This window comes from Myodes glareolus, chromosome 14, assembly GCF_982192425.1.
Source record: "Myodes glareolus chromosome 14, mMyoGla1.1, whole genome shotgun sequence".
In the NCBI taxonomy this organism is placed as follows: domain Eukaryota; kingdom Metazoa; phylum Chordata; class Mammalia; order Rodentia; family Cricetidae; genus Myodes; species Myodes glareolus.
The window spans coordinates 21,699,363-21,723,439 of NC_142039.1; the positions used below are offsets into that span (position 1 = coordinate 21,699,363).

The 24,077-nt window shown below is 44.0% G+C and overlaps 1 protein-coding gene across 1 annotated transcript in view; it reads left to right on the top strand.

The window, feature by feature from the left end:
• Nucleotides 1-21,571: 21,571 nt before the first annotated feature.
• The window catches only part of Itih5 (inter-alpha-trypsin inhibitor heavy chain 5), a 97,459-nt gene continuing 94,953 nt past the window's right edge, over nucleotides 21,572-24,077 (top strand). Inside the window, exon 1 of the mRNA XM_048461072.3 lies at nucleotides 21,572-21,759. Coding sequence (XP_048317029.3) covers nucleotides 21,670-21,759 — 90 coding nt within the window. The 5' untranslated portion in view covers nucleotides 21,572-21,669. The remainder of the gene's footprint in view (nucleotides 21,760-24,077) is intronic.

Consider the following 24,077-nt stretch of genomic DNA (forward strand, 5'->3'; position numbering starts at 1 on the left):
GGTATAGCTGGAGATGATGGGTTGGTTCATGAAATAGTCACTTAAAATTCTAAATATTAATGTGAAATCATAGGTATGTATTTTCCCCAAGCATTCACTTTTGACATGTAGGTGAGTATTGCTAATAATTGATAACCAATGCAAACGCTCTGCTGAATAATGAGGCCTTGTGTTGATCTCTGAAGAGCTTACATAGACAGACGAAGAACCAAGACATCATGGTGACTAGAGTACTGTCCATGTCGTGGACTTATACCCACCTTATGCCTTTTTCTTTGCCATAGTAGTTAAGAGTCTGTCTTCCTAGGTCATATCTGCTTCTGCCGCTTGCTCTTTGTGGAAGAAGCATCATCTCCCATTGCTGTAGATTAAATTGTGTCCTTCGCAAATCCACATGGCTTCACAGCTACTGTAGATGCGTTTAGAGTAAAGAAGCAATTATGATAAACGATGTTAGAAGAGTGAGGACCCTGATCTAGTAGGAGTAGTGTCATTATAAGTCTCCCTCGGAAGACTCAACAAGAAAGCAGCCACACACAGCTCGAGAAGGCACCCTTATGGAAAGCAATTGAATGGTACCTTGATCTTCAATATCCATCCTTCAGAACTTTTAAGAAGTAAATTTTTACTATTTAATCTGTTCGACTAGCAGTATTTTAAAATTATAATAACTTGAGCTAGGACACTAACTGCCTCTATATCATAGACTTTTGGAGTATTAAATATAATTGCGTGTTTAGATTACTTGGCACTGGGGTTGGAGAAGGGCTCACTCAGTGACTAAGAGCACTTGGGGCTCGTTCAGAGGACCCGAGTTGATTCCTAGTATCTACAGCAAGCTTCTCACAACCAGTTTCGGTGGGATCCAACCCCTTGGATCTCTGTGGACATCTGCGCTCTCTTTCACATACACCTGCCCCACACATAATCAAAGCTAATAAAAGTAAATAAATAAAAATCTTGCCAAATGCTAAATGCTCAATAAGTGACATTTACAAATTGTGTTTCTACAAAGGAATGCAGATTTTGGTGTGAAAACATTTGGACGTACAGAAATAGAGCTTAGTAATCATGATCTCTTCTTAGCCACACAACTTCTCTATTCTATATTAGTGAAAGCAAACCTTAGCTCAGTGCCGGGCAGTCTTTTTCTGCACATTGTGCAGAGAGAATAAAGACTTGTTCAATTTATTTTTTATCATAGATTATTTTGTTATATTGCTACCCTTCTTTCTTTTTTGTTTCTTCTAAACAGGTAAACCATACATAGACACTTCGTATCTCTTTGATTTTGCACATTGGTGAGCATATGATATTATTCCCCCACTGTAGAACAGGGAGACCTGTACACTGAGGACATTTTATGTCTCGTTCACCTAACAAAATTTTATTTTCCTTGTTCCAAAATACAGACCCTTGGATGCATATTATAATTAAGCAACTCATGCTCTGAGGAGAATTAGCATCATAATTCAGGAGGCTGTCCTGTATAGGGTCAAGAACTCCAAGCCTATGGTGGTGTCTGGTAGCTCCCTGACCATTGAAAACCTGACTCCCATGAAATATGAGTGACATTTATCTCTATTTCTCTAATTAGTTTTCTCATACGCCTGGGAAATTACACAACAGTGTATCTGCTGGGAAATTCAAGTCCAGCGGAAGAACATCGATCTTCCCTCCCCTGTCTAGGATGGGACAGGTGAGCTCACATCCAGTCCTCGTGGGAAAGACATTCTCCACTGAGAAAATGATTTGTGCCAAGTTGGGCCCAATGGCACATTTCCCACAAATAATTATGATTTTTCAATATTCTAGTCCCTCTCATCCATCTTCTCTTCTTCACTGACTTTAGATTGATATTTAGCATTGTCTCCGAAGAAACCAAATTTGGGGCAGTCTGGGTCTCTTTCCCCTTTTTCTGCTGCCAACTTGTCTCCAAATGCCAATGTCTCCAGGAAAAACAGCCTGTTTGCTCTCTCTTTATGTTTGGAAGTGACTCGGTTCTACCAGGAAGGGCATGTGTGTTTAGGTCACTGGGTCCTGAACCTGTGACCCTTCCCCTCACTTCAAGGCCCAGGCAGTGATAAGCAGTGAACTGAAGCTACCCACTGTTGCAAGTGTTTATGATTTACAAGACAAAAATCAATATTATAAAGACCACGAGAACATTCACTTTCACGTGTATGAAAATCAACAGTAAATTCACAAGAAAAAAAAATCACACTAGTTCATGACGTTGAATGGGGCAATAACTGAGCGAGTACTCATTGAGAGTTTTGAGAAACATCAGAGAGAAACTTAACAGAGAAATAAGAGAACTAACACATATCATGACTCAAATGGACTTAGTAGACATATATGGAACATTTCACCCCAACGCAAAAGAATATTCCTTCTTCTCAGCACCTCACGGAACTGTCTCTAAAACTGACTACATACATGGCCACAAAGCAAACCTCAACAAATATAAAAATATTGAAATAACCCCTGTATCTTATCAAATCACCATGACTTAAAGTTAGAACAACAATACTAATTGGAGAAATGTCAATAAATTTGGAAGTTGTCACTGAATGTGTTGTTGTGGTTCAGTGACAATTGTGTCCTTATAAAAAGCTCAACTCTCATCCTCTCTGAGCTATAGATAGATGATGATTGATAGGTAGATGGAAAGATAGAGGATAGATGGATAGATGGATGGATAGGTAGGTAGGTAGACAGATAGACAGACAGACAGACAGGTAGATAGATAGGCAGACAGAACACGTGTGTGTGTGTGTGTGTGTGTGTGTGTGTGTGTATGAATACTTGTCTGTGCTTGCTTGTGTGGAGACCAGTGTTTTCTATTCATTATCTTCTTCAGTTGCTACCCACTTTATTTTTTGAAACAATATTTCTCCCTGAACCTGGGGCTCACCATTTAGGCTAGGCTAACTGGCCTGGATCTACCTGTGTCTGTCACCTTAATGCTAGGGTGACAATCATGACTGTCACATGGCTTTTATATGAGTGCCAGGGATTGAGCACAGGCCCTTATGCGTGTGTAGCAATCACTTTCCCCCTGAGCCTCTCCCCAGCCCAAAAATATGTTTCGAAGTCCTAAGCTGAAGTTAATTTCTGCGTAGCATATTTGGCTCTTCCCTCCTCATTCACGAGGTCCAGTGGTGCACAGCATGGAGAAGGTCTGTTTCTACACGAAGATGGGCTCTGACTACTTCCTTCTCATAGTGAAGCCAAAGCTTTTAGTTAGAGGTTCTTAAAGGATTTTCTGTTTGCCTTTTAAAGTTGCCGTTCTACTACCTGGCTACACATTCTCCCTTACATTAGGTACAGGGATATGTTAGTGCCATTTTGATGCACAATATGAAAGTGTTTTGGAAGAAAAATAGTTGGAACAAAATATCTACAGCGTGAATAGAACATGTAACACAGAGACTATGGAGCCGGTGCTCATGTTCGTTCCTGGCCAATCAGACGTTTGCTTTTGAGTCACCTTCTGTCCTGTGCTTCCTGTTTTCAAAGTTCAAGTTCATACCAACTGCCACAGTAGGGATAACGAGTCTGGGGGTGCACAGCAATCAGCCACCGTAAGTCAATTACAGCAGGGTTAGGCATTCTTCCTGGGGTGTCTGGATGTTTCTGGAAAGGTAGGGAGCATATCTAGAAGCTGAATCATCCGAAGATCTGGTATCAGTATCAATCTGCTGGCCGAGAGATTGTTGTATTTACTGTGTTATATCTATCAGGTCTCTCTCCAAGATGTAGAAAGTGTAAGGTGTATACTTGGATGTCTGGGCTATGGGGATGGTAGACTTCATTCGAGTGGATCCTCTAAAAGGGGATGAAGTGTGACTCAAAGTGATTGTCATTTGGTCAGAGCCACTGTAGACAGCGAATAGAGAAGGACCAGAATGAAGGGCCCAGTACAGTGGTGGCAGCAGGTCTGAATATGCAGTCTGGTTCCAGGTCCTCATTACCCATCACACGGGCAGCCTGCCTCTCTGAGTCACTAGTGCCTTCACACTGGGGCAGTATTTGCCAAGGTGTATACGTAAAAGCCCAGAGGCCTCAACCCTACACAAAGAACTATAGGCAACCAAAGAAAGCTCGGAGGAAAACTGGAAGATGTAGCCTTCGCCAGGGAAGAGCAGACCAACTGATTGTCCAGCGCCAAATGTACAGCCCTGGAAATATATGTAAAAATAACATTATACTAATGAGCAAGACATATGCATATATGCATGCAATAGCAATTAATGAAGAAAGAGACCATCATTTGAAGAAGAGTGGAGAGAGATATATGGAAGGGTTCGGAGGGAGAAAAGGGAAGGAGGAAGAAGGCTGTAATTATACTATAATCTCCAAATAAAAATAAATAAAATCAAAAGCTGAAGGGGGACTATTTGAGGAGGGAGGAAAGAGACCAGTGAATGGGATCAGAGGGCGATGAGGGTAAATATAAGTAATGTATAAGGCTATGAGTATATGAACTGTTACAAAGGAAGATAGTAATAAATAGTACTAGTACAGCGCAGTGTTGGGAGTCTGCAAGAAGGAATGAATTGTGGTTTGTGAAAATCATAATAAAGTGCACTTTTTAAACTGTATTTCAGCAGGGCGGTGGTGGTGCACGCCTTTAATCTCCAGCACTCAGGGAGGCAGAGGCAGGTGGATCTCTGTGAGAACAAGGCTAGCCTGGTTTACAGAGTGAGTTCCAGGGCAGCCAGAGATACAATACACAGAGAGACCCTGTCTCGAAAAAACCAAAACAACAGCAATAAACTGTTTTTGGACTGCAGAGACAGCTCAGTCGGTCAAGTGCCTACGGTGCAAGCACGAGGATCTGAGTTCAAATCTCAGAGCCCACAGAAAAAGCAGAAGACAGCCACAGGCTCCTGCAACCCCAGCACTGGGGAGGCAGAGACAGGCAGATTTCTGAAGTACATTGTCCAGCTAGCTTGGCCAACGCGATGACCTTAAACCTCACAGAAAGACTGTCTCAAAAGTAAGTAACTAGAGAATAGGAGGATGGGTTCATCGTGAGCACTGTGTTTGAAACAAACAGGACAGAATGAAGAAAAATAAGAGACAGACAACCCAGCAAAGGGGGTTTAATGCCACTCGATAGCTTATTTGGCTTGTTTTTCCTTGGAACACAAACATCAGACAGTAAAGAATAGAGCATGCATTGGGAAACACAAACCGAGAGAAATACAGAGCTAGCAAGGCTGTGCTAAGGTAGTTTAAATGAGTCACTTCTCACTCTGGTGTACCGAGAGAAGTTCCAGGTTGAAAGAGAGTCTGAGCTATCACTATTAGATCACCTCACTATTCAAAAAGGATTTGGGATTAGTAAATTACAGAATGGGGAACTTGAAGTGGATTTATCTGAAAAAAAAACTATTTAAAAGATGTATAGTAGTTCTTAAAAGGAAGCCAATGTGCATGTGTGTGTGCATGCGTGTGTGTGTGCATGCGCGTGCACACATGTAGAATGTGCCTGGGGCTCTCTCCATATGTAATGGAGAAGAATCTGGAACTCACATGGCAGGGAGGATCAGTGTGAGGTTGACGACTGTGTTAGTTTCTACCTCTGTGAAAACAGCAGAGTGGTTTCTGAAGGAGGAACGTTCTCCTTGCCTCACAGTTTCAGAGGTTCGATCCCGTTGCTTTTTGATCTGTGGCAAGGCAGTGTGTCTTGGTGGGAGTTTGAGGCAAAGGAAAGACGCTAGTGGCAGTCACGCACTGAGGGCCGGGCAGGTCACTCTATACCCTTCAAAGGCACACCTCCAGCTTGATGATTATAGTCTTTGCTGTCAACTTGAGGAAATTTAGAGTCACCTAGGAGACAAACTCCTGGGTTTGTCTATGAGGCTGTTTCCATAGAAGCGAGAGTGACACCATTGTCTGATCTGGTGGTGGGCGGAGTTCGAGTCAGGACGCACATGAGTCATCAGTGTTCATCTCGCTGCTCCGTGACTACAGAAGCAATGTGAACACCTGCATCCGTTTCTGCTGCTAAGCCTTCACCCTGATGGGCTGTGTTCCTTCAAGCTGTAAAACCAAGTAAATCTTTCCTTTAAGTTTCTCTTTGTCACCCTGGGCTTCAAGAAGTGAGCAATGTAACCAATATGCCCAATGGCCTAACCTCCTCCCTCTATGTCTCCTCCAAACATTCCACCACATCCTGATAGTACCCGAGTCTTCAACACATGGACCTCTGGCTGATGTCCCAGACTCAAACAATAGCGCAGAGCTAGAATGCTACCTAGCATGCTGCAGGCTCTAGGTCCAATCTTTGGTGCTACAAATAAGGATGTCTGTGAACTATTTGGCAAAGGTCAACAGACTAAAGGAGACAGAAGAGGATAGACTCAGCCCCATGTTCAGGAAGAAGACAGAGGGGCATCTGGGAAACCAGGCCAAGTACAGAGAGTTCTGTTAAGATGTGCTTAAGAGTGAGACAACGGAGGGGGTCAAAGAATCTTCAGAAGGTTTGAAGTTGGGGTTACATTTAAGCCAGAGCTGTGGCCTCACCCTGGGAAGACACTCAGAGGTGAACTCATTTGTCAACACACACACACACGCGCGCACACACACACACACACACACACACACTGCCTCATACCACAGTTAACTCCTCCCTGATGATGGAGCTTACAAATGACATGGGGAAATTTGCTGCCTCCATAACCAGCAGTTGACAATGCTTTGTAGAGCACGGAGTTGAACTAATTTTACATCTCTTTACTGCGGTGTTTTTAAACTGAAGATACAGGCTTGTCATAGTACAGACTGAGTTCAAAATGCTTCTTATGGGTGAGAAAGAAAAAGAAGGTACAAAGAATTTTCATTTGGTTAGTTATGGGACAAGTTGTTTCAAAGAATCTAACCCAGCAGACAGAATGAGGATTTGAGAGATGGCTCAGCTGGTGAAGTGTTTGCCTTGTAAGCATGAGGTTCCGGATTGGCTCCCCAGAATCCATCCGATATTGCCAGGGCTTGTTGGTGTTGGTGTGTGCTTGTCATTCCAGTGCTGGGAGAGGAGAGGCAAGACAGTCTCTGGGACTCCATGTCCAGGGAGTCAAGCCTAATTGGTGGGCTCCAGGCCAACTGTAGACTGTCTCCAAGGAAACGGACCCTGTTCTCGAGGACGACATTGAAGACTGCTGGAACGGAGATTTCAAAACTGCTTTGTGAGAATAGAATCTGAACACACAGTTCAAAAAGGTGAAGCTGGAGAGGGTTTGGCTGCCATTCAAGTATGAATCCAGAGAGAAGGTTGTTGTGGAGTTATTATCCTACAGAGACTCCATGTGAGGAAGGAGGAACAGAGTCTAAATCCAGGGCGAGAAATCAAAGGTTGGAGGAACCCGGGCAGATGGCCAGTCTCCGCTGCAGAAAGATGAGCAGGGGTAGGCTTGCTCTGAGAAGGCCAGGGCAGATGGAGTTCAGATGGATGAAACTGGGCCCTTCTGTAGCTCACCCCAGGAACACTGAGCATCTGCCAGCTGTTCCTTTGAGGTGCAATTTGGCAGCATTCGCTGGCCTAAGACGGGTCGGTACCAGGAATGCTTCGGCTTCCTTCTGCTGCATTATTTAAGCAAGTTAATAAGTCTCTTGAGCCTGTACGGTTACAGGGTTCATTCGGAGGTTCTTTGGCTCTGTGTGGTGTTGTCTGGGCCTGTCGTCAAGCAGAGTCTCCTCTAGGCTATAACATCCTGGACCTCGCTAGGGGCTGGAAGACCAGCATCTGAATTCTCATCTCTATAGAATCACCACGTGACACACACAGCAAGTTGGGTCTCAAGATGGGCATTCTGAATACTCAAAAGTGTAATCCCTAGACCTCTAAGTTCCAGCCTTGGATCCCCATAGGTTTATAGTGTTTAATTGGATAAACCAAGTTTGAGGGACAGCACTCATTCAAAGGAAAGAAAATAATTCCCAACTCCAGTATGAAGAATGAAAAAGAATTGGGGGACCACCTTTAGGCTAGGGGATATTCTATCACAAAACTATATCCCCCATCCCGATGGGGATGTCTTTAATAACAAGGAAGTGGATGACGCAGAAGGTGTAAGGAAACAGACTTTCAGAGACTTGCTTACTTGCTTCCAAAGTGGAAGCAAATGCTTAGTAAAAAGTGCTCCAAAGGTAATTCAAAGGCTACTGTGAAGAGCTTTGCAATAAACGGGACACAGCCAAGTCTGACTGAACAGTATTTGCTCTGGATGGTGACACCATGACTATTGAGGCTGCTAGCCGTGTTCCAGGAAGGGCCTGCAGGGATCCTTGCATCACGGTAGTAAACGGCTAAAAGACAAACTCTAAGGAAATACGAAGGCACTGTAGGGAGCTGGGAAACGGCTTTCTTCTGTTTTTCAGTTGCTTCAAAGGAACTCATCTGGGATATGAATAGAGCAGGATAGCCCAACTGAGATGTGAACAGAGGAGGCTAACCCAACTGACATATGAACAGAGGTGGATAGCCCAACTGAGATGTGAATAGAGGAGACTAAACCAATTGAGATATAAATGCAGGTGAATAGCTCAACTGACATATGAATAGAGGTGGAGAGCCTGTCTGAGATATCAATAGAGGAGGCTAGCCCAACTGACATATGAATAGAAGTGGAGAGCTCGTCTGAGATATCAATAGAGGAGGCTAGCCCAATTGATATATGAATAGTAGGCAGGCTAAGAACACTGATCTAAAAGAGAAATATTTTGGATCAGTGTTGCTACACAACGTTCTTACAGCTGGAGAATTAATCAGTTTTTAAAACTTGCCTCTCTATTTTACTTTGTTTAAAAAATACCTTTATAATTTTTTGACTCATATGCTACCTCCACAAGCTCACAGCTCCTCAAGACAGGAAACCAAAGAAAATGAGATAAATGAAATGTCAGAAAGTGCTTTCAGGTCAGACGTTTCACAAAGGTCAGTGACCCAGAAACGACTGGATCGGGTCAAGGTGGGGAAATCAGTCAAGAGTTAGACAAGAAAGTTAGCAAAGTGGAGGAAGCAGCCAGCAGTTCAGAGGAGGGGGAAAGTCCAGCTTCCAAGCGAGGACTGGTGCCTCCAAACAGCAGTCGTGTGGCTAGCAAGGCCAAGAGAAGTTAGCCGGGAAGAGCTCCCGTCCATCACACGTCTTCATTCCCCCATCACAGCCTGTGCCCCGTTCCCTCAGCACCTAGACAGCAACATTGGCTAGCAGGAGCAGCTCCCTCACAGCATGAAGCAAATACATGTTTGTTGTTAACAGGCCAGCCAGGGAAAACAACAGTGTGTTCTGCAGGAAGTGATGAGTTAGGTCAGGAGCATGGGGTAAGAAACGGTAGGGAGGACGTTTTATCTTAGCTGCATATTTGTGGGAAAATTCTCATTTTCTCTGAAATTTCCATTGCTGTCCTCTGTGGGTTTTGCTTAGTACGGACCGCCTAAGTCATTTGCTATAGTTTCTAGAATGTCTGTCTCCACTAGGTGGCAGACAGTGGTCATCTCTTCAGGACTCGTGTGCGGGATTTGTACTAAACTGAAGAGGAGGAACTCACCACTAAAATAAGGGCCTCACACTGGGAGCTGATGGTCAGTCCAGTTGTTACTGGGACAATAATGCAATCAGGGTTTTACTGCCATGTCGTTAAGTACACGGATACTATCATGGGAGCAATTTATAAGAAATTAAGCCCTTTGTATCCAAAATATTCACATGAAATATTCACATCCTAAAACTACTACAGATTGACTCTGACTGTATACACATGCACTGTGTGTGTGTGCGTGTGTGTGTTATGCATATATAAGGGTATATAAAGGTTTATATAATAGCACAGATACAACAAATATATAGAGGTATTGTTGTAATTAGTTTAACTGTTGACACAGCCTAAAATCACCTGGAAAGAGGGTCTCAATAAAGGACTGTCTAGATCAGGTTGGCATTCTAGATGGTTTGTTGGGGACTAACTTCATTGTCTAATTGAGTAGGAAGACCCAGCCTAAGAGTGGGTGCTACTACTCTATGCTTTGAGATGCTGGGTCATACAAGCATTAAATATACATGCATTCACTTTTTTCTGCTCTTGACTGTGGATGCGAGTTTACTTGCTACTTCAAGATTTTGCCAGTGTGATGTCCCTCCAGCGAGGGACTGTAACCTAGGATGGTAAGTCAAAAATAAACTTTTCTCCCCAAAGTTAATTTTTAAAAAATATTTATTTATTTATTATGTATACAATATTCTGTCTGTGTGTATGTCTGCTGCCCAGAAGAGGTCACCAGACGTCATTAAAGATGGTTGTGAGCCACCATGTGGTTGCCAGGAATTGAACTCAGGACTTTTGGAAGAACAGGCAATGTACTTAACCACTGAGCCATCTCTCCAGCCCCCCACCCCCAGTTAATTTTTGTCTGGCTGTTTGACCACAGCAATAGAAATGAAGCTAGAGCAGGTATGTGGGAACAAATACCTAGAAACAGTATTCAGAAACTGAGCGCATAAGTCAGAAAGTGTGGAGGTGAAGTAAATTCCTGAGCCAAACAGCGAACTGATAGCCACTGCACTGGAAAGTGTGGGTGTAAATGAATTTAATACATTTAAAAATCTTAAATGTCTCTGAAGATTTTGTCAAGGAGCCTTCTTCTGAAGAATTTCTAGACACAGCATCGAAAGTCACTGCTAACTACTACAGCCCATAATAGGCTGTCACTCAGGAGCCCAACCAAAGTCACTGCTAACTATTACAGCCCGTAATAGGCTGTCACTCAGAAGCTCAACCATCAAAATGTCTCACACACAGTTTTTTTTTTTTGGAAATTACTAGTTTTCTCTACAACTTCACCCAAAATACTTGTTCTTGTTAAAAATTTATTGATGTGGGGATGAGGGTGGTGGGAGGCTGCTATGGAGACCAGAGGAAGATGTCAGGTGTCTTGCTCTGTCACCTTGCATTATTCTCTAAGACAGGGTCTCTCACTGCATCTGTTGCCGTGTTGGTGGCAACAACCAGTAAGCCCCAGTGACCCAGGTGGAGGTACAGCCATACCTGGCTTTTCACAGAGTTACTGAGCTCCATACTCACTTCTTCAAGCTTTCATAGTGCCTGCTCTTACTCGCTGGACCATCTCTCCAGCTCTTCCCCCATCTTGATTCCTGAGACAAGATCTCTCAGCTGACCTATAACTCACGAAGAGGCCAAGATGGTTGGCCAGGGAGCCTCCTATTTCTGTCTGCCTGCGCTGGGGTTGTAAGCACTCCCTGCCATCCCTAGTTCTCTCTCTCTCTCTCTCTCTCTCTCTCTCTCTCTCTCTCTCTTTGTCTTTCTCTCTCTCCTCTAAATTTAGGTCCTCATGCTTGCAAGGTATGTACTTTATTGACATAGTCATCTTCCCAGCCCCGTGAGGACCGTTTTGATCTTGGGATGTGTAGAGACATATCCCTATGTAAGATGCTTCTCTCTGTTCAGAAGCACAAAGTGCAGGCTTCAAGATATGACACGATGTGAATATTCTGATGGTAGGAGGCCGGATGAGAGATGCTCCTGTCCTCATTTCTGGAAACTGTATGTTCTTTACATGGCAAAAAGGACTTTGTAGGTGTCTAGGTTAAGTCAAGGATCTTGAGAGATGGAATCTGAGTGATCAGGGTTACTCCAGTGATCACAAGGGTCAGAGAGAGATAGACAGAGACAGAGAGAGAGAGACAGAGAGAGAGAGAGACAGAGAGAGAGTGAGAGCGAGTGCAGGAAGGTGAAAAAGAAGATGTGAGATATTAAGGGAAACAGAGCATGGAGACAGAGTGTGGAGGGATGCTGGGTGTTGGGGCTGCAGTAGCTGGAGAAGTAGGTGAAGGATTCTGCCCCATAGCTTACAGGGTCAGTGCAAGGCAATACATTTGTGTTGTATTAAATAACTAAGTTTGTGCTTTGTTGTATCAATAATAACACAGAGAAATTCTTTGTCTTCTGTCACTGATAAGTGCGTCATTGCACACAACAAAATCGATCATGCCTACATCCCTGCTGTGACTACAAGATCATCTTTGCAAGACCTTCCTTTCTGCCTGGATGCTGGAGGTTGAAACCAGGGCCTGAGGTATGCTAAGCATGTGCTCTCCTACTGAGCTGTGTGCTACTGAGCATAGCCATGAACGGTTTGTGGACTGTTTTTTGTTTTGTTTTGTGTGTGTGTGTGTGTGTGTGTGTGTGTGTGTGTTGCTCAGTGATATGCCCAGTGGCATTTTCTTTGCTACTCTTGGTGGCCGTGAGAATTTAGTGACTCTGAAAGATTTGGAATCTACTAGAACACAGATCAAATATGCAGTAAAAATACAGCAGCCTCACGAGGAAACGAAAGCTCCGCAGCTGTTCTTCAGACAATCTTGGATTTATTAAATCCCAGCTCTACTGTTTATAGCGTTGTCCTTTTGGGGAAGTTGCTGCATTTCTCCGAAGCTGTATTTTTTCTGTGCTATGCAGATTATCTTCAGGAGCAAATAAGGTAAGGCATGGAAAACACTTCGTATTATGCTGGCGTGTGGTCCATAAGTTGTCTTTCCCTTTTGTGGTCATGAAGTCACATTAGACACGCTCCCGGTAGAAGGGAGATATGTGCTGGTATTTCTGTTGAAATTGTGCCAAAACTTTGAAAAACATTTAAATAAGAGAGGCCGGTGGGGCCTAGTGGCACATATATGTAATCCTACCATAAGGTAGGCTATGGCAGGAAGGTCATATGTTTGAGACCACCCTGGGATGCATAGCAATAATTTGTGTCAAAGAATATAATAGAGATGAGATATATGATAGATAGATAGATAGATTACAAGGTTAAATCAGGAAGCAATTAGCAGAATAGAGAAATAACCATATATAAAACACCTCAGAGGCTAGCATTCTCCTTTGATATACATGTCATGTACAGTTGGTAGAAGAAGCTAAGAAATGCTATCTTTATTCTTCATTTCTGACAGTACTGGGGAATCAAACCCAAGACCAAACAAACAATACTAGGAAAACCCTTGACCACTCAGCTAAACCTCCAGCTCTTTACTTGCTGTTTCTGATAAGATTATTAAAAGTAAACGAGATATTATGGTAGAGAAAATGTAGAAAGAGGCCATCGCGCGCGCGCGCGCGCGCACACACACACACACACACACACACACACGTATAACCACTTTTCTGCTGCTGTGATGAAATACCACAATGAAAGACATCTTAAGGAAGACAAAGCTACTTTGGTTTAGAATTCCAGATGGATTAGAATCTGTCATGGCCGGAAGAAGCAGGCACAGAAGCAGGAGCAAGGAATGGAGACATCATATCTTTGGCCCCAAACATGAAACGAGGGGCAAACTGGAAGTGGGATAAGGCTATAAAATCTCAAAGCCTGCTTCCAGTGCTGCATTTCCTCCAGCAAGGTCAACTTCCATAAAGTGTTACCGAGTGGGAAACAATATTCAAATACCTGAGCCTTGAGGGGACACTCATCACTCAAGCCACGGCAACATTCAAGCGCATACATGCACATACATACATACGTACTCAGACACACACACACACACACAAACACAAACGCAAACACACAGAGCCCCTGGAAAACATCAGGTGTATCAGGAAGACATCTTTCTTTTCCCTCCATGCTCCATTTCCTAAGAACATTCTAGAACTTAGAACTAACCCAAATGATAGGTGGGAAGATAATGAATTCTAAGTTGAGGAAGAAAATAATGCTTTACTTCTTTGAAAAATGCAGCATATATATGTAATAGAATTGATTTCTATCATAAAAAGGAATCAAGTTATGTTAGCCAGTTAGAAACTGGAGATAATCGTATTAGGAGAATTAAGTTGTCCTAAAAAAAGATTGCATTTTTCTCTCATTTGTGGATCTTAGATGTTTATTTTGTTTTACGTATGTGTGCCTGTGTGTGCATCACAGGCCTGAGGACATCAGAAGAGGGCATTGAGTGTCCTGGATCTGGAGATGCAGGTATGCCACCACGAATGTGCAGGGAACAAAGCCTGAGTCTTCTGGGAGATTAGTAAGTGCTCTTAACTGCTGAACCATCTCTGCAGGTCCTGGATTTTATACGGATAAAATCAAGAAAGTGCAGGTAGCAGGGAGGTAGAAGTAAACCTGGTCTACAGGAACAAGGGAACTAACCTAGCACAGGTAAAATGGAAAAGTGTGGTGGGGTGTGGGAGATATGTACTTGAAGTTTATTATATCCTTGTATGAATATGGCCTTAGGCAATCCTGTGTAATACCAGAAAAAAGAATTTTGAAACAAAACATAAGAGTTTCATTCAACAGTTTTCATAAACTGGCAAGAGTCAAAGTTGTTCTAATCAGACATCCTGGAGATTCAGGAAGAGAAAGGATGGCATTATTTGCTCAGCAAGTCTGTACCCATGTGTTGGGTACCTGTTGCACATGTTGCATGCCACAGAGGCCCCCTTTCTGCCAGCCAGGCAGCCTGCCCATCAGCATTTCCAGAGAACCCAACAATGCTGCCAAGTCAGGTCCTGGTTTCACTTGGTGTGATATATCTCTCAGCACCACCCACAAAACCCACACTCTATGGGAGCCAGAACAGTTCCAGAGACAGCTCTGTGTTGGCAGGGGCAGCTCTCTGGAGCTCTCCCAACATCTGCCTGAGACACATCTGGCAGCTCTTCAGGTTGAAAACACTCTCTGGGGATTGCCTTCAGGTGCTGCTGGGTTCTCTGACTTCAGGCTTTAGTGTCACAGAAAGAACCAAGTGGGTGACAGAAGGCAAGGGAGAGAGCCCATGTGTCTTGTCCCTCTGTGTTTGAAAAACCTTCTGTGCTATGCCAAGTGATAATTCCATGTCACAGCTGAGAGCTCTCCCCTGGAGCACCGGTGTTGCTCTGGACATCTGTATCAGTTACTTTTGCCATTGTTGTGACCAAATACCTGAAAAGAAACAACTGAAGGAAGAAGGGTTTATTTTGGTTATGGTTCAAGGGACATAGTCCATTATGGTAGTGGAGGGAAGTGATGTAGCTGGCCACAGGGCCTCCACAGTCAGGTAGCACACACAGAGAGACAAACATTGATGCTCTGCTTTCCTTTTTATTCAGCCCAGGACCCCAGACAGCCCATAGTGCTACACACAGTCAGGATGCCTCTTTCAACCATGATTTACCTAGAATATTAGTCTAGAAAATGCCCACAGATATACTCAGAGATTTGTCCTATTTCAATCCCAGATCCTGTAGAGATGACAGTACGATCACCACATCATTTCAAAAGAAAATTAGAGTGACTCTCTTTTTGTTTACAAGATTTTTGATTAGTGTGTGTTTCTGTAGAGATGAATGGTTGCTCACCTGCAAATGTTTCTGAAGAATTACTAGCCTGGCTTTGAATTCCTTATGAACACAGATCTGAGCAGACATGGTAGCTGGCTCTTTTCAGCTAGTGCCAGACAGTGGAACTCCAGCTCTGATTTTTTTTTTTGTTCTTGTTGTTGCTGCTCTTCTCCTCTGGAGAACAAGGCAAAATGGACATCAACTGAGCCTTCTTAAGTCTTCAGAAATCTATTAAAATGTACTGCTACAATCCAGGCATGGGAAAGCACTTCTGTACACCTGGCACTGGGGAAAGTTAAGGTAGAAAGGTCAAGAGTTCGAGACCAGTCTGTCTCAAAAAGCCAAAAACCAGGATGTTAGCTTAGTGGTTGAGAGCTGGTGGCCAAGTTAGAGGAGCAGCAGGTGGCAACTGAAGTTCAGGTGTCAGCCCACCAGAAAATCCCTGACTGGTGAATCTCAGACAGGAAAGGTCCCAAGACCACAGGGTCCGAATGTCTTTTCCTTCTGCTGTGTCTTCACGTGTTTGCTGCTGCTGTCTTTCTCTAGTACCTGGCACGGTGTGAATGGGTGTGGGGAGAAACACACTGCCTGTAAAGTAGTGTGTTTATCTCATGGAAAAATGGAAACTGGAAATTTTAACTTGTGGACTTTTATGAAGATGATTTCTCCCTAAGCTGTGCTGTCCAGTTTATAATAATAATGTTAGGTTAATTATGTAGAAGGGTCTTCTTTCTATGTGTTGCTTTCATTGGTCAAATAAAGAAACTGCCTTGACTTTTTGAAAGGGCAGAATTTAGATAGGTGGAGTAGACCGAAGAGAATGCTGGGAAGAAGAGCAGAGTCAGGCATACACCATGGCTCTCCTCTCCGAGACAGATGCTGGTTAGACTCATGCCAGTAAGCCACAGTCAAGTGGCAATACATATTAGTGGAGATAGGTTAAACTAATACGTGAGAGTTAGCCAATAAGAGGCTAGAACTAATGGGCCAGGCAGTGTTTAAAGGAATACAATTTGTGTGTTGTTATTTCGGGGTATAAGCTAGCCAGGCGGGTGGGAGCCAGTCGGGTGGAAAGCAGCCCACCCACCATTTACAACATAATTAGAGTTTTATGATTAAACATAAAGCAAGGCAGTGTCACACAGCTAGAACACAAGAATTTCTATTGAGAAGCCACATAGACAGTGACTTAGGTTAATGATTCAGGAAAACAATTGAAAACAATAGCCCAGCTAGCTTAAATTCTTTTAAGCTGGGAGATGCATTTACAGATTTTGGTGTGCATTATTAGCTAAAACAAAGCCTTATAATAACTTCAGGTTAGATCAGATGTTTTGCTAATAGCTTTGAGGTGAAAAACCCAAGAAGACAATCTGAAGTTTTAGAAAGGTGCATAGGTGAGTGAGGAACTCGTTAAGGTCAGGAAACAAGAACAAAAGAGCCCAATTATTACTCAGGGACACACTTTTCCTACTAGGATTTGTTGATGATCAAAGGTGATGATTTATTTCTTATACCCATTTCTTGCCTACATTCTCCTGATTAAAAACATTGATGAGTGGGTATGCACTATAAAGACTTAAAGTAGAAATGACTGATTCTTTTTCATGTATAAAAGTTTAGGTTTGTGATTTCTTTAAGATTCCTTTTAAGATTACCTTTCAAGATAAGTAATAAAATGATTGGTCCTTTCTTTGTAACTGCAAAATGCAGCCTTCCAGTAAAAGACTTGATGGAGAAGAATATCTTGCTTGCCTTCATGGTTAATCTATAACAAGTTGCTTGGGTAAAATGTATGTAGGTTCTTGGATTAATTTATTTCTTACCTGTAATATGTGAAATGTTTAATCATGTAAGGGATATGGAAAACATGTTGTTTTTGCTTTTTTTTTTGTTTTTCAAGACAGGGTTTCTCTGTAGCTTTGGTGCCTGTCCTGGAGCTAGCTCTTGTAGACCAGGCTGGCCTCAAACTCACAAAGATCCACCCGCCTCTGCCTCCCGAGTGCTGGGATTAAAGGCGTGCGCCACCACTGCCCGGCCTTGTTTTTGCTTTTTTATTGATTTTTATTGAGTTCTACATTTTTCTCTACTCCCCTCCCTGCCTCCCCTTCTCCTTCAACCCTCTCCCAAGGTTCCCAAAACATGCTATTTTTTACTCATGTTCATTGTAATCATTCACTTGAAAAACAGAATGTGACCACATTGTAATTTTTTTATTGCCTGAAAATTTTTGCTGGGATATGTAAGCTGTAAGGGAAAGAATAAAGATAGAGTTAAAATGGGTTAGAAGGAAACCATCAAGAGTGAGAGAGTAAGAAGGGGAAGATTAAGAATGAGAGAATTAGGAGGAGAACATCAAGAGAGTTAGAAGGAGAAGGAAAGTATCAAGAGAGACAGAGGGACAGTTCTGGATAGAGATAAGAATATGGAACACAGAATGAGGAATAGAGAATAAAGGATGAAGCATTCAAGAGAGTGTGTGTCTTTTCCCCTAACCCTCTCAGATAAAAACATCTAGTACTCAGGACTCTGTGGATTTCCCTTGGAGCCCTGCGCTGCAGGAGGCTGGCCTCCAGGCAGCAGTACTAGTTAATCACACATCTCTAACATGTGCAAAGACCTAGATTCAATCCCTACAATGTGGCCTGAGCCCTGCATCTTATAAACCTTTCTCAAGGGAGAGAAATTTGTGAGTACTGCTGAAGGAGGTGGGGGTTATTTTCAAGTAGAATTTCAATAGAGGCTTCTTGAAGAAATAAGAGTTGGGAGTGCAAGAAAGAAAAAGGTGTAATGGGAGACAAATGGGCAAAAACAGGGCTCTCTACACCTGGAGTGAGGCTGGCAGCCACCAAGTCTCCAGTGATTCTCCATCTTTGCCTCCAAAAGCACTGAGCCGACAAGTGGCCATGTGATCATGCCTGGATTTTTATATGGGTTCTGGATATTCGAACTTCACAGAAAGTTCTTTTATCCACTGAGGCATCTCTATAGCTCCTAATTTAGATTTCATTTATTTTTTAATTGTTGTATATTGATTTTTGTTTGGTGTAGGTTTACTATATTATTATTGGTGTATATCGCACATGGTGATAGGCTTGACAAAGAGTTTGTTTCAAGTATATCATGTAGTTTCCCCATTAACCCTGTCATACTTTATCTCCTTTGCCCCTTTCTCCCTTCTGTTGGTCCCTTTCCTTTTCCTTGTCTCTTTTTTTCTTTCATAGCATTAGAGGACATATTTAGCCCTTACTAAAGTATGTCTCATTTGAGGGGCAGTTAAATCCCCACATTTTTAGGCATGGATCCAATATCTATTAACTATCTTAGAAAATTTCACTGGGTCTTATTTTTATTATAGCTATAAACATCCCACAGGGGCCCAGGTGTGATACAGAGCAATAAAGTACTACAAATTGCAAACATGCGTGATTCTTTTTAAATGAGATTATCTCCTGATACGCCTACCATGGGTTCAAAACATCATCCACAGGAAAGTGTATTTAGTATGCCTAATGTTGACCACCACGGTCTACCCTATCACACACATGCTTAGAACCCTTCCACTAGCCTGCAGTTTGCTAAACCATCTAACCCAGCATCTATTTTATAAGGAAGCCCTGAGTATCTCTCACACATGTATATATGGGTATTTTGTTGACACAATGCTATGCTAAATGTAAACTTCAATATCCCAAAATGCTTGCAGTGTACCATATTCAGGCAGGCGTGTCCAGCCTTTTCCACTGCAACACAGTCTTCTTCAAAATTCATGCTCATGAGCCATTCATGTGGGTTTTTAAAATCACAAAGATATCTCATAATGTTTTAACTAAGCTTTGGCTCTTATGTTGGGCTATGTTCATAGCCATCCTCAGCTACAGGCTGGACACACTTGCTAGAGTGTTGGTTGTATATGCACACGGCTGATCTGAAGCTACAGATGGTAGTGACTGTCCTATATTATGGGACAGAGAGCAACTAATATTGCTGGTCTGGGGGAAAAATAAAACAAATCCCCGAACTCCATGTATGGTCTCTCTTTAGTGTGTATAGTTTTGTATGCACCCTTGTGAGTTGAGGCCCTCTAACAGACAGTTCAGAACTTCTAAGGCATGGAGTGGGCAAATGTGGACTGCAGCCCAGCCATCTTCCTCCTCAGCACCCTGCCCCACCCGACTGCCGCGTGCGCCCCACCATCTTCCGCATGCGTCCCACCCATCTGGCGCATGCGTCCCACCCATCATCTGCCGCACGTGTCTTATGTCTCATTCCGCTGACAGATTGTTTCAGTGGTAGCTGTACTTAGCACAAGACTAGAAGCTGTGGAACATGCTTGTCTTCAAAGAACTTCTGATCACCCGTCCAGAAACTGGCTAAAATGTAAACCAGGCCCTGTGTCAGTACCCTGGTCCAGGGAAGAGGGAGAAACCTCAATCTACAAAAAGCAAAATACACTTCTTCATGTTGCAGTTGTGAAACTCAGCTAGTGAATGTTTGATAAGAGGTGAAATGTAAGGGGAGGAGTTGTGTATGATCCTGTCTAGCATGGCAGGATAACAGGAATGTGAGAGAGGAAGATGTTGGAGGTCTGTTCAAGTCCTCAAATAACAGCAGCCATTACCCTCCCGGTTCCAATAGCCTGATGTTGTCCATTGCAATGTGAACTCTCCATTCTGCAGTCATCCCTTCCTCAGGGAAAATGGCGGAACTGATTGTAGGGGGTCTGGCTTTCTTCCTTAGCTAGAACAGCCGGGGCATACACAACTTGTTTGTTGCCAAGTTTCTATGTGGGTTCTGTGTAGAAACCTTGCTGGAGTGGCTGCTTTCTTCCTGTCGACTGTGTGCTTCTCAGGTCTCTGGGCGATTAGATTAATTAAACAATTGACATTAACAGCAAGGATCTTCCTTTCCTTATTTCACGGTAGCAGCAAGTTTGCTTGTTTGAACTTCTCTTAATTTCTCTGCTGAGCAAGCAACATGGATCTAAGCGTAAGTGGGGTGTTTTAAGAAGGAGTAGCAGCTTAAACCAGAATACCCACCATTGCCATTTCTTTTTGAAGTCAAGTGTATTCCTGTGTGTTTTCACCTAGCTACAATGTGTTGTGTTGATGCAGTTCTGTGATCTGATCTTCCCCATCCCATCCCTGTGCCATGATACTGCCAACACTCTCCATGTTCCTGTAGATGCCACGATTATCATTGACTATCCAACCTTCCACAGGACATATGCTGCCAGGCCTGGGGGCAGCCACTTCCCTGGTTTTGACCAGAGCCCACTTCTCACCTTATCTGTCTAGATGGAATTGCCAGAGACGTAGAATAAGTCTTTGAAGCAACTGCCTTTTGCAAGATGGCCTAAGCACACTATCCCAGCTGCATTAGACATGTACAGGGCAGAAAGACTTCACTTAGGTTCTAAAAGGCCAGGCATGGGAGGGCCATAGGCAATGATCCTTCCTGTGGCAAGACAAGAACAGAGCAACCATTTATAATCAAGAGACAGAACATTTATTTCCAGGCTAACATCCACGCAGGCCTCTCTTTTCTGTCCCCCAGTACTAGAATGGCATTAAAAGGGGGCAGTGCAGCTTGTGTGCCTTAGACCATCAGTTGACATCCCTTACTTGTGACTCTAAGCATTGGTGGCTGATACCAAGAGTAAGGGGGAGGAGGGGTCCTGTCAACTTTAGGCCTCAGGTGAACCTAATGTGCTGATCCCCTATGTCTTGGCAACAAGGATGAAGCAAGTTCATAAAGCGAAGGGGAGGAGGGAAGAAAGACTTGAGGGTAATGGTGCAGGTAGCTGCAGGCAGAGGAAAAGCCTTGGCCTAAGAGAAGTCTATTCATTACATGCAGCATGGGAGAGCACGATGGCATTCAAGTGGGGCACGAAAGAAGAGTTTGCCTTGGCTGTGCATATACAACTGGGGGCAGTTCTGGAGTCCTTTCTTTCTGGGACCCTGGGGACCCATTAGCTACTCAAGGGCTGGAGGTGGGACTTGGAGGCGGTGCCTGCAGGAAGCTGGCCTGCGGACAATTGTGGAGCCCAGGGGAGGCAAAATTTGGAGGCAGGGATCACTTGGTGAGCAGCGGGGCGGAGTGGGGGGCTCCGAAAGAGCAAGGAGGCGTGGCCTAGGTAGCGGTGTTGCTGGAGACGGACTCAGGCAGGCCTGGAGGGCACGAAGGGGGCGGGGACCTTGACGGGCGGGGCTTTGGTGGAGGCGGGGCTGGATGGAGCGCGTGTGTCTTTCTGCTGCGGCAGCTCCTTCAGCACCCTGAAAACTCCCTCCCTGTCCCAGAGCTGTAGCACGCACAGGCCTCACCATGCTCCTGCTGCTGGGATTGTGCCTGGGGTTGCCCCTCTTCTCGGAGTCCCAGGAAGAGGCTCGGAGTTGGGATGACGCCTCGGAGCAAGTAAGTAGGAAAGCTGTGGCAGTCCGCGGCTCTGTCCCTTCCCTCTGTCTCCCTGGGCCGTGCGACTTCTGGACAGGCGGGAACTGACCCGTGGGATGCAAGGAAGGGAGGCGTCATCTACCTCGGTCTGCACCATCCCTTTTTCCAGGCTTTTCCAGGGAAGCTTTCCCATCTGTTGGTCACTTGCGCCTCTTCTGAGGGCTCTTTAGCGCTTGCCCCATACCGGTTTGCCTCAGAGTTGTGCATGGAACTTCAAAGTCCTGCAGAATCAAGTGTTTTTGTTGGCTGCCGCTGCCTACCAGATTCCCATCCGTCCTTGAAACTTTCTAAGACGGACTCCCACCCAGAAGTTCATTGCAAGTTTTCACCTTTGACGTGTGAGGTGGTTAGCTGTTAGTGCGCATCCAGGGAGAAAAGAACTGATTAAAAGTCGTGAACTCCCGGAAACCTCAACTCTCTCCATCGAAACATGGGAGAACTCAATTTTCCCTCCGGTTCTTATCAATTGTGAGCAGTTTACAGGCGGTCCCGTGATTAAGTCAGTATCAAGAACTGAAGCAGATCTGGTACTCTCTACACGCCTCAGCGTTTGTGCTTTAATCAGTCGAACCTCACAGGTGACCACAGCCCCGACAATGAAAAGGTTCAGCCCAGTCCTGACCACTGGAAAGGTTCTATAAAATCTATTAAACAGATTCGCCCTAACATCCCCGTGAAGATCCTGTAGATGAAGTGGATCTTGATGCTGACACAATCATTTAAAGGACGAGCTGTTTAGTTCAAAGTGTGTTTTCACGGGATGAGGAAGATCTCTTCCCAGTCTTTGTTTGGAAATTAGACTTGGGAGACAGAATCCACCCCTTATCGGTGGTTATTTTCATGAGGGGTCCATTTTAAGAAGGCGTTTATCTGTAAGGTAGGAAATGTGGGGTTCCCTTTAGGAGCTAGCAAGATAGCCAGCAATGCCCCAAGAGCTTTGGTGGTGGCGTAGGGGAAATGTAGGCTTTTCACCCAGAGAGAGGCTGCTCCCTACTCTGCCGCTGTGTGACCTGGGCAACCTCTAGTTTTGAATGCAACAGCTTTTCACTCCAAGGCAAGCTGTTCCATGGAGCTAGGGCTGGACTGGCACTTCCTATTAGCCCAGGCTGGTTTGAATTCACAGTTTTCCAGCCTGAATCTTCCAAACGCTGGAATTACAGGTGTGTACCATGTCTGGTTGGCAGTTTCTGTTGCGCATACTATTAAGGATTTAACTAGCCTGTATTAAGGACCTGGCATCCAGTAGGCACTCCATAAATGGGAGGTGCTTTAGTGGTTAACACTTGGCTGCCTGGATTTGAATCCTAGACTGCCAGCAGGGTTGGCACTTGACACAGCGTCTGCTGAGAGGCTTGTACGGCTGAATTGCTAAGGGAAGGAATTCAGGGTAAAGATCTTGAAGCTTGGAGAGGGTGTAAGGAGAAAGGAGTGTGGGAAGACCTGAAACAAAGAATCATTTTGAGGACTAGAGATGGATTCAAGCCATGCCTTCTCCATAACTGCAAGTGAGCCTAACACTTTCTAAACTTTCCTTCTTAGAAAAACATGGATTTGGCTCATTTTGGTGGTTTCCTGTTGTCTTCGGTCCATGGCAATATTTTTCTTGAACATGACCAAATCAGACAAAAATAAAATAAAATAAAAAAAATCTGCGGTGGAAATTTGGATTTCTACATTTTATTCACACCGTATTTTAAATTTAGCCCTTGGGTGTGTGTGTGCACGCATGTTGCTAAGTGGAAGTGACCCACATAGGCTGAGAATGTGGCCTAGTGGTAGAATGCCAGCCTGGGACAAATGAGGCCTCTGGGTTCCATCCCAAGAACTAAAAGATTCTGAAGAATTGATGCAGGAATATCTTAGACTAGAATCTGAGGCTGTAGTCATTGTTCTAGTCTTAATAATTATAACCTTTGAAGCTATGTGTAAACATAGTTTGTAAAATGTAATGAGGGATCTGGGGAAGACAACTGGGTCGGAGAAAAAGCTTATTTATAAGCATGAGGACCTACCTGAGTTCAATCCCCAAACCCTACATAACAAACTACAAACAAACCAAAGGAGACAGACATGGAAGCCAATTTGTAATCCTAGTGATAGGGAGGTGGAGACAGGCAGGTCCCTGGGACTTGTGGTCAGATAGCCTAACTTGCTTAGCAAGTTCCAGGCCAGGGAACTGAGGAATGACACCCTTTCACGCACACACACACACACACACACACACACACACACACACACGCGTGCGCGCGCGCGGATATGTAAATTTGATGGACGCTGTA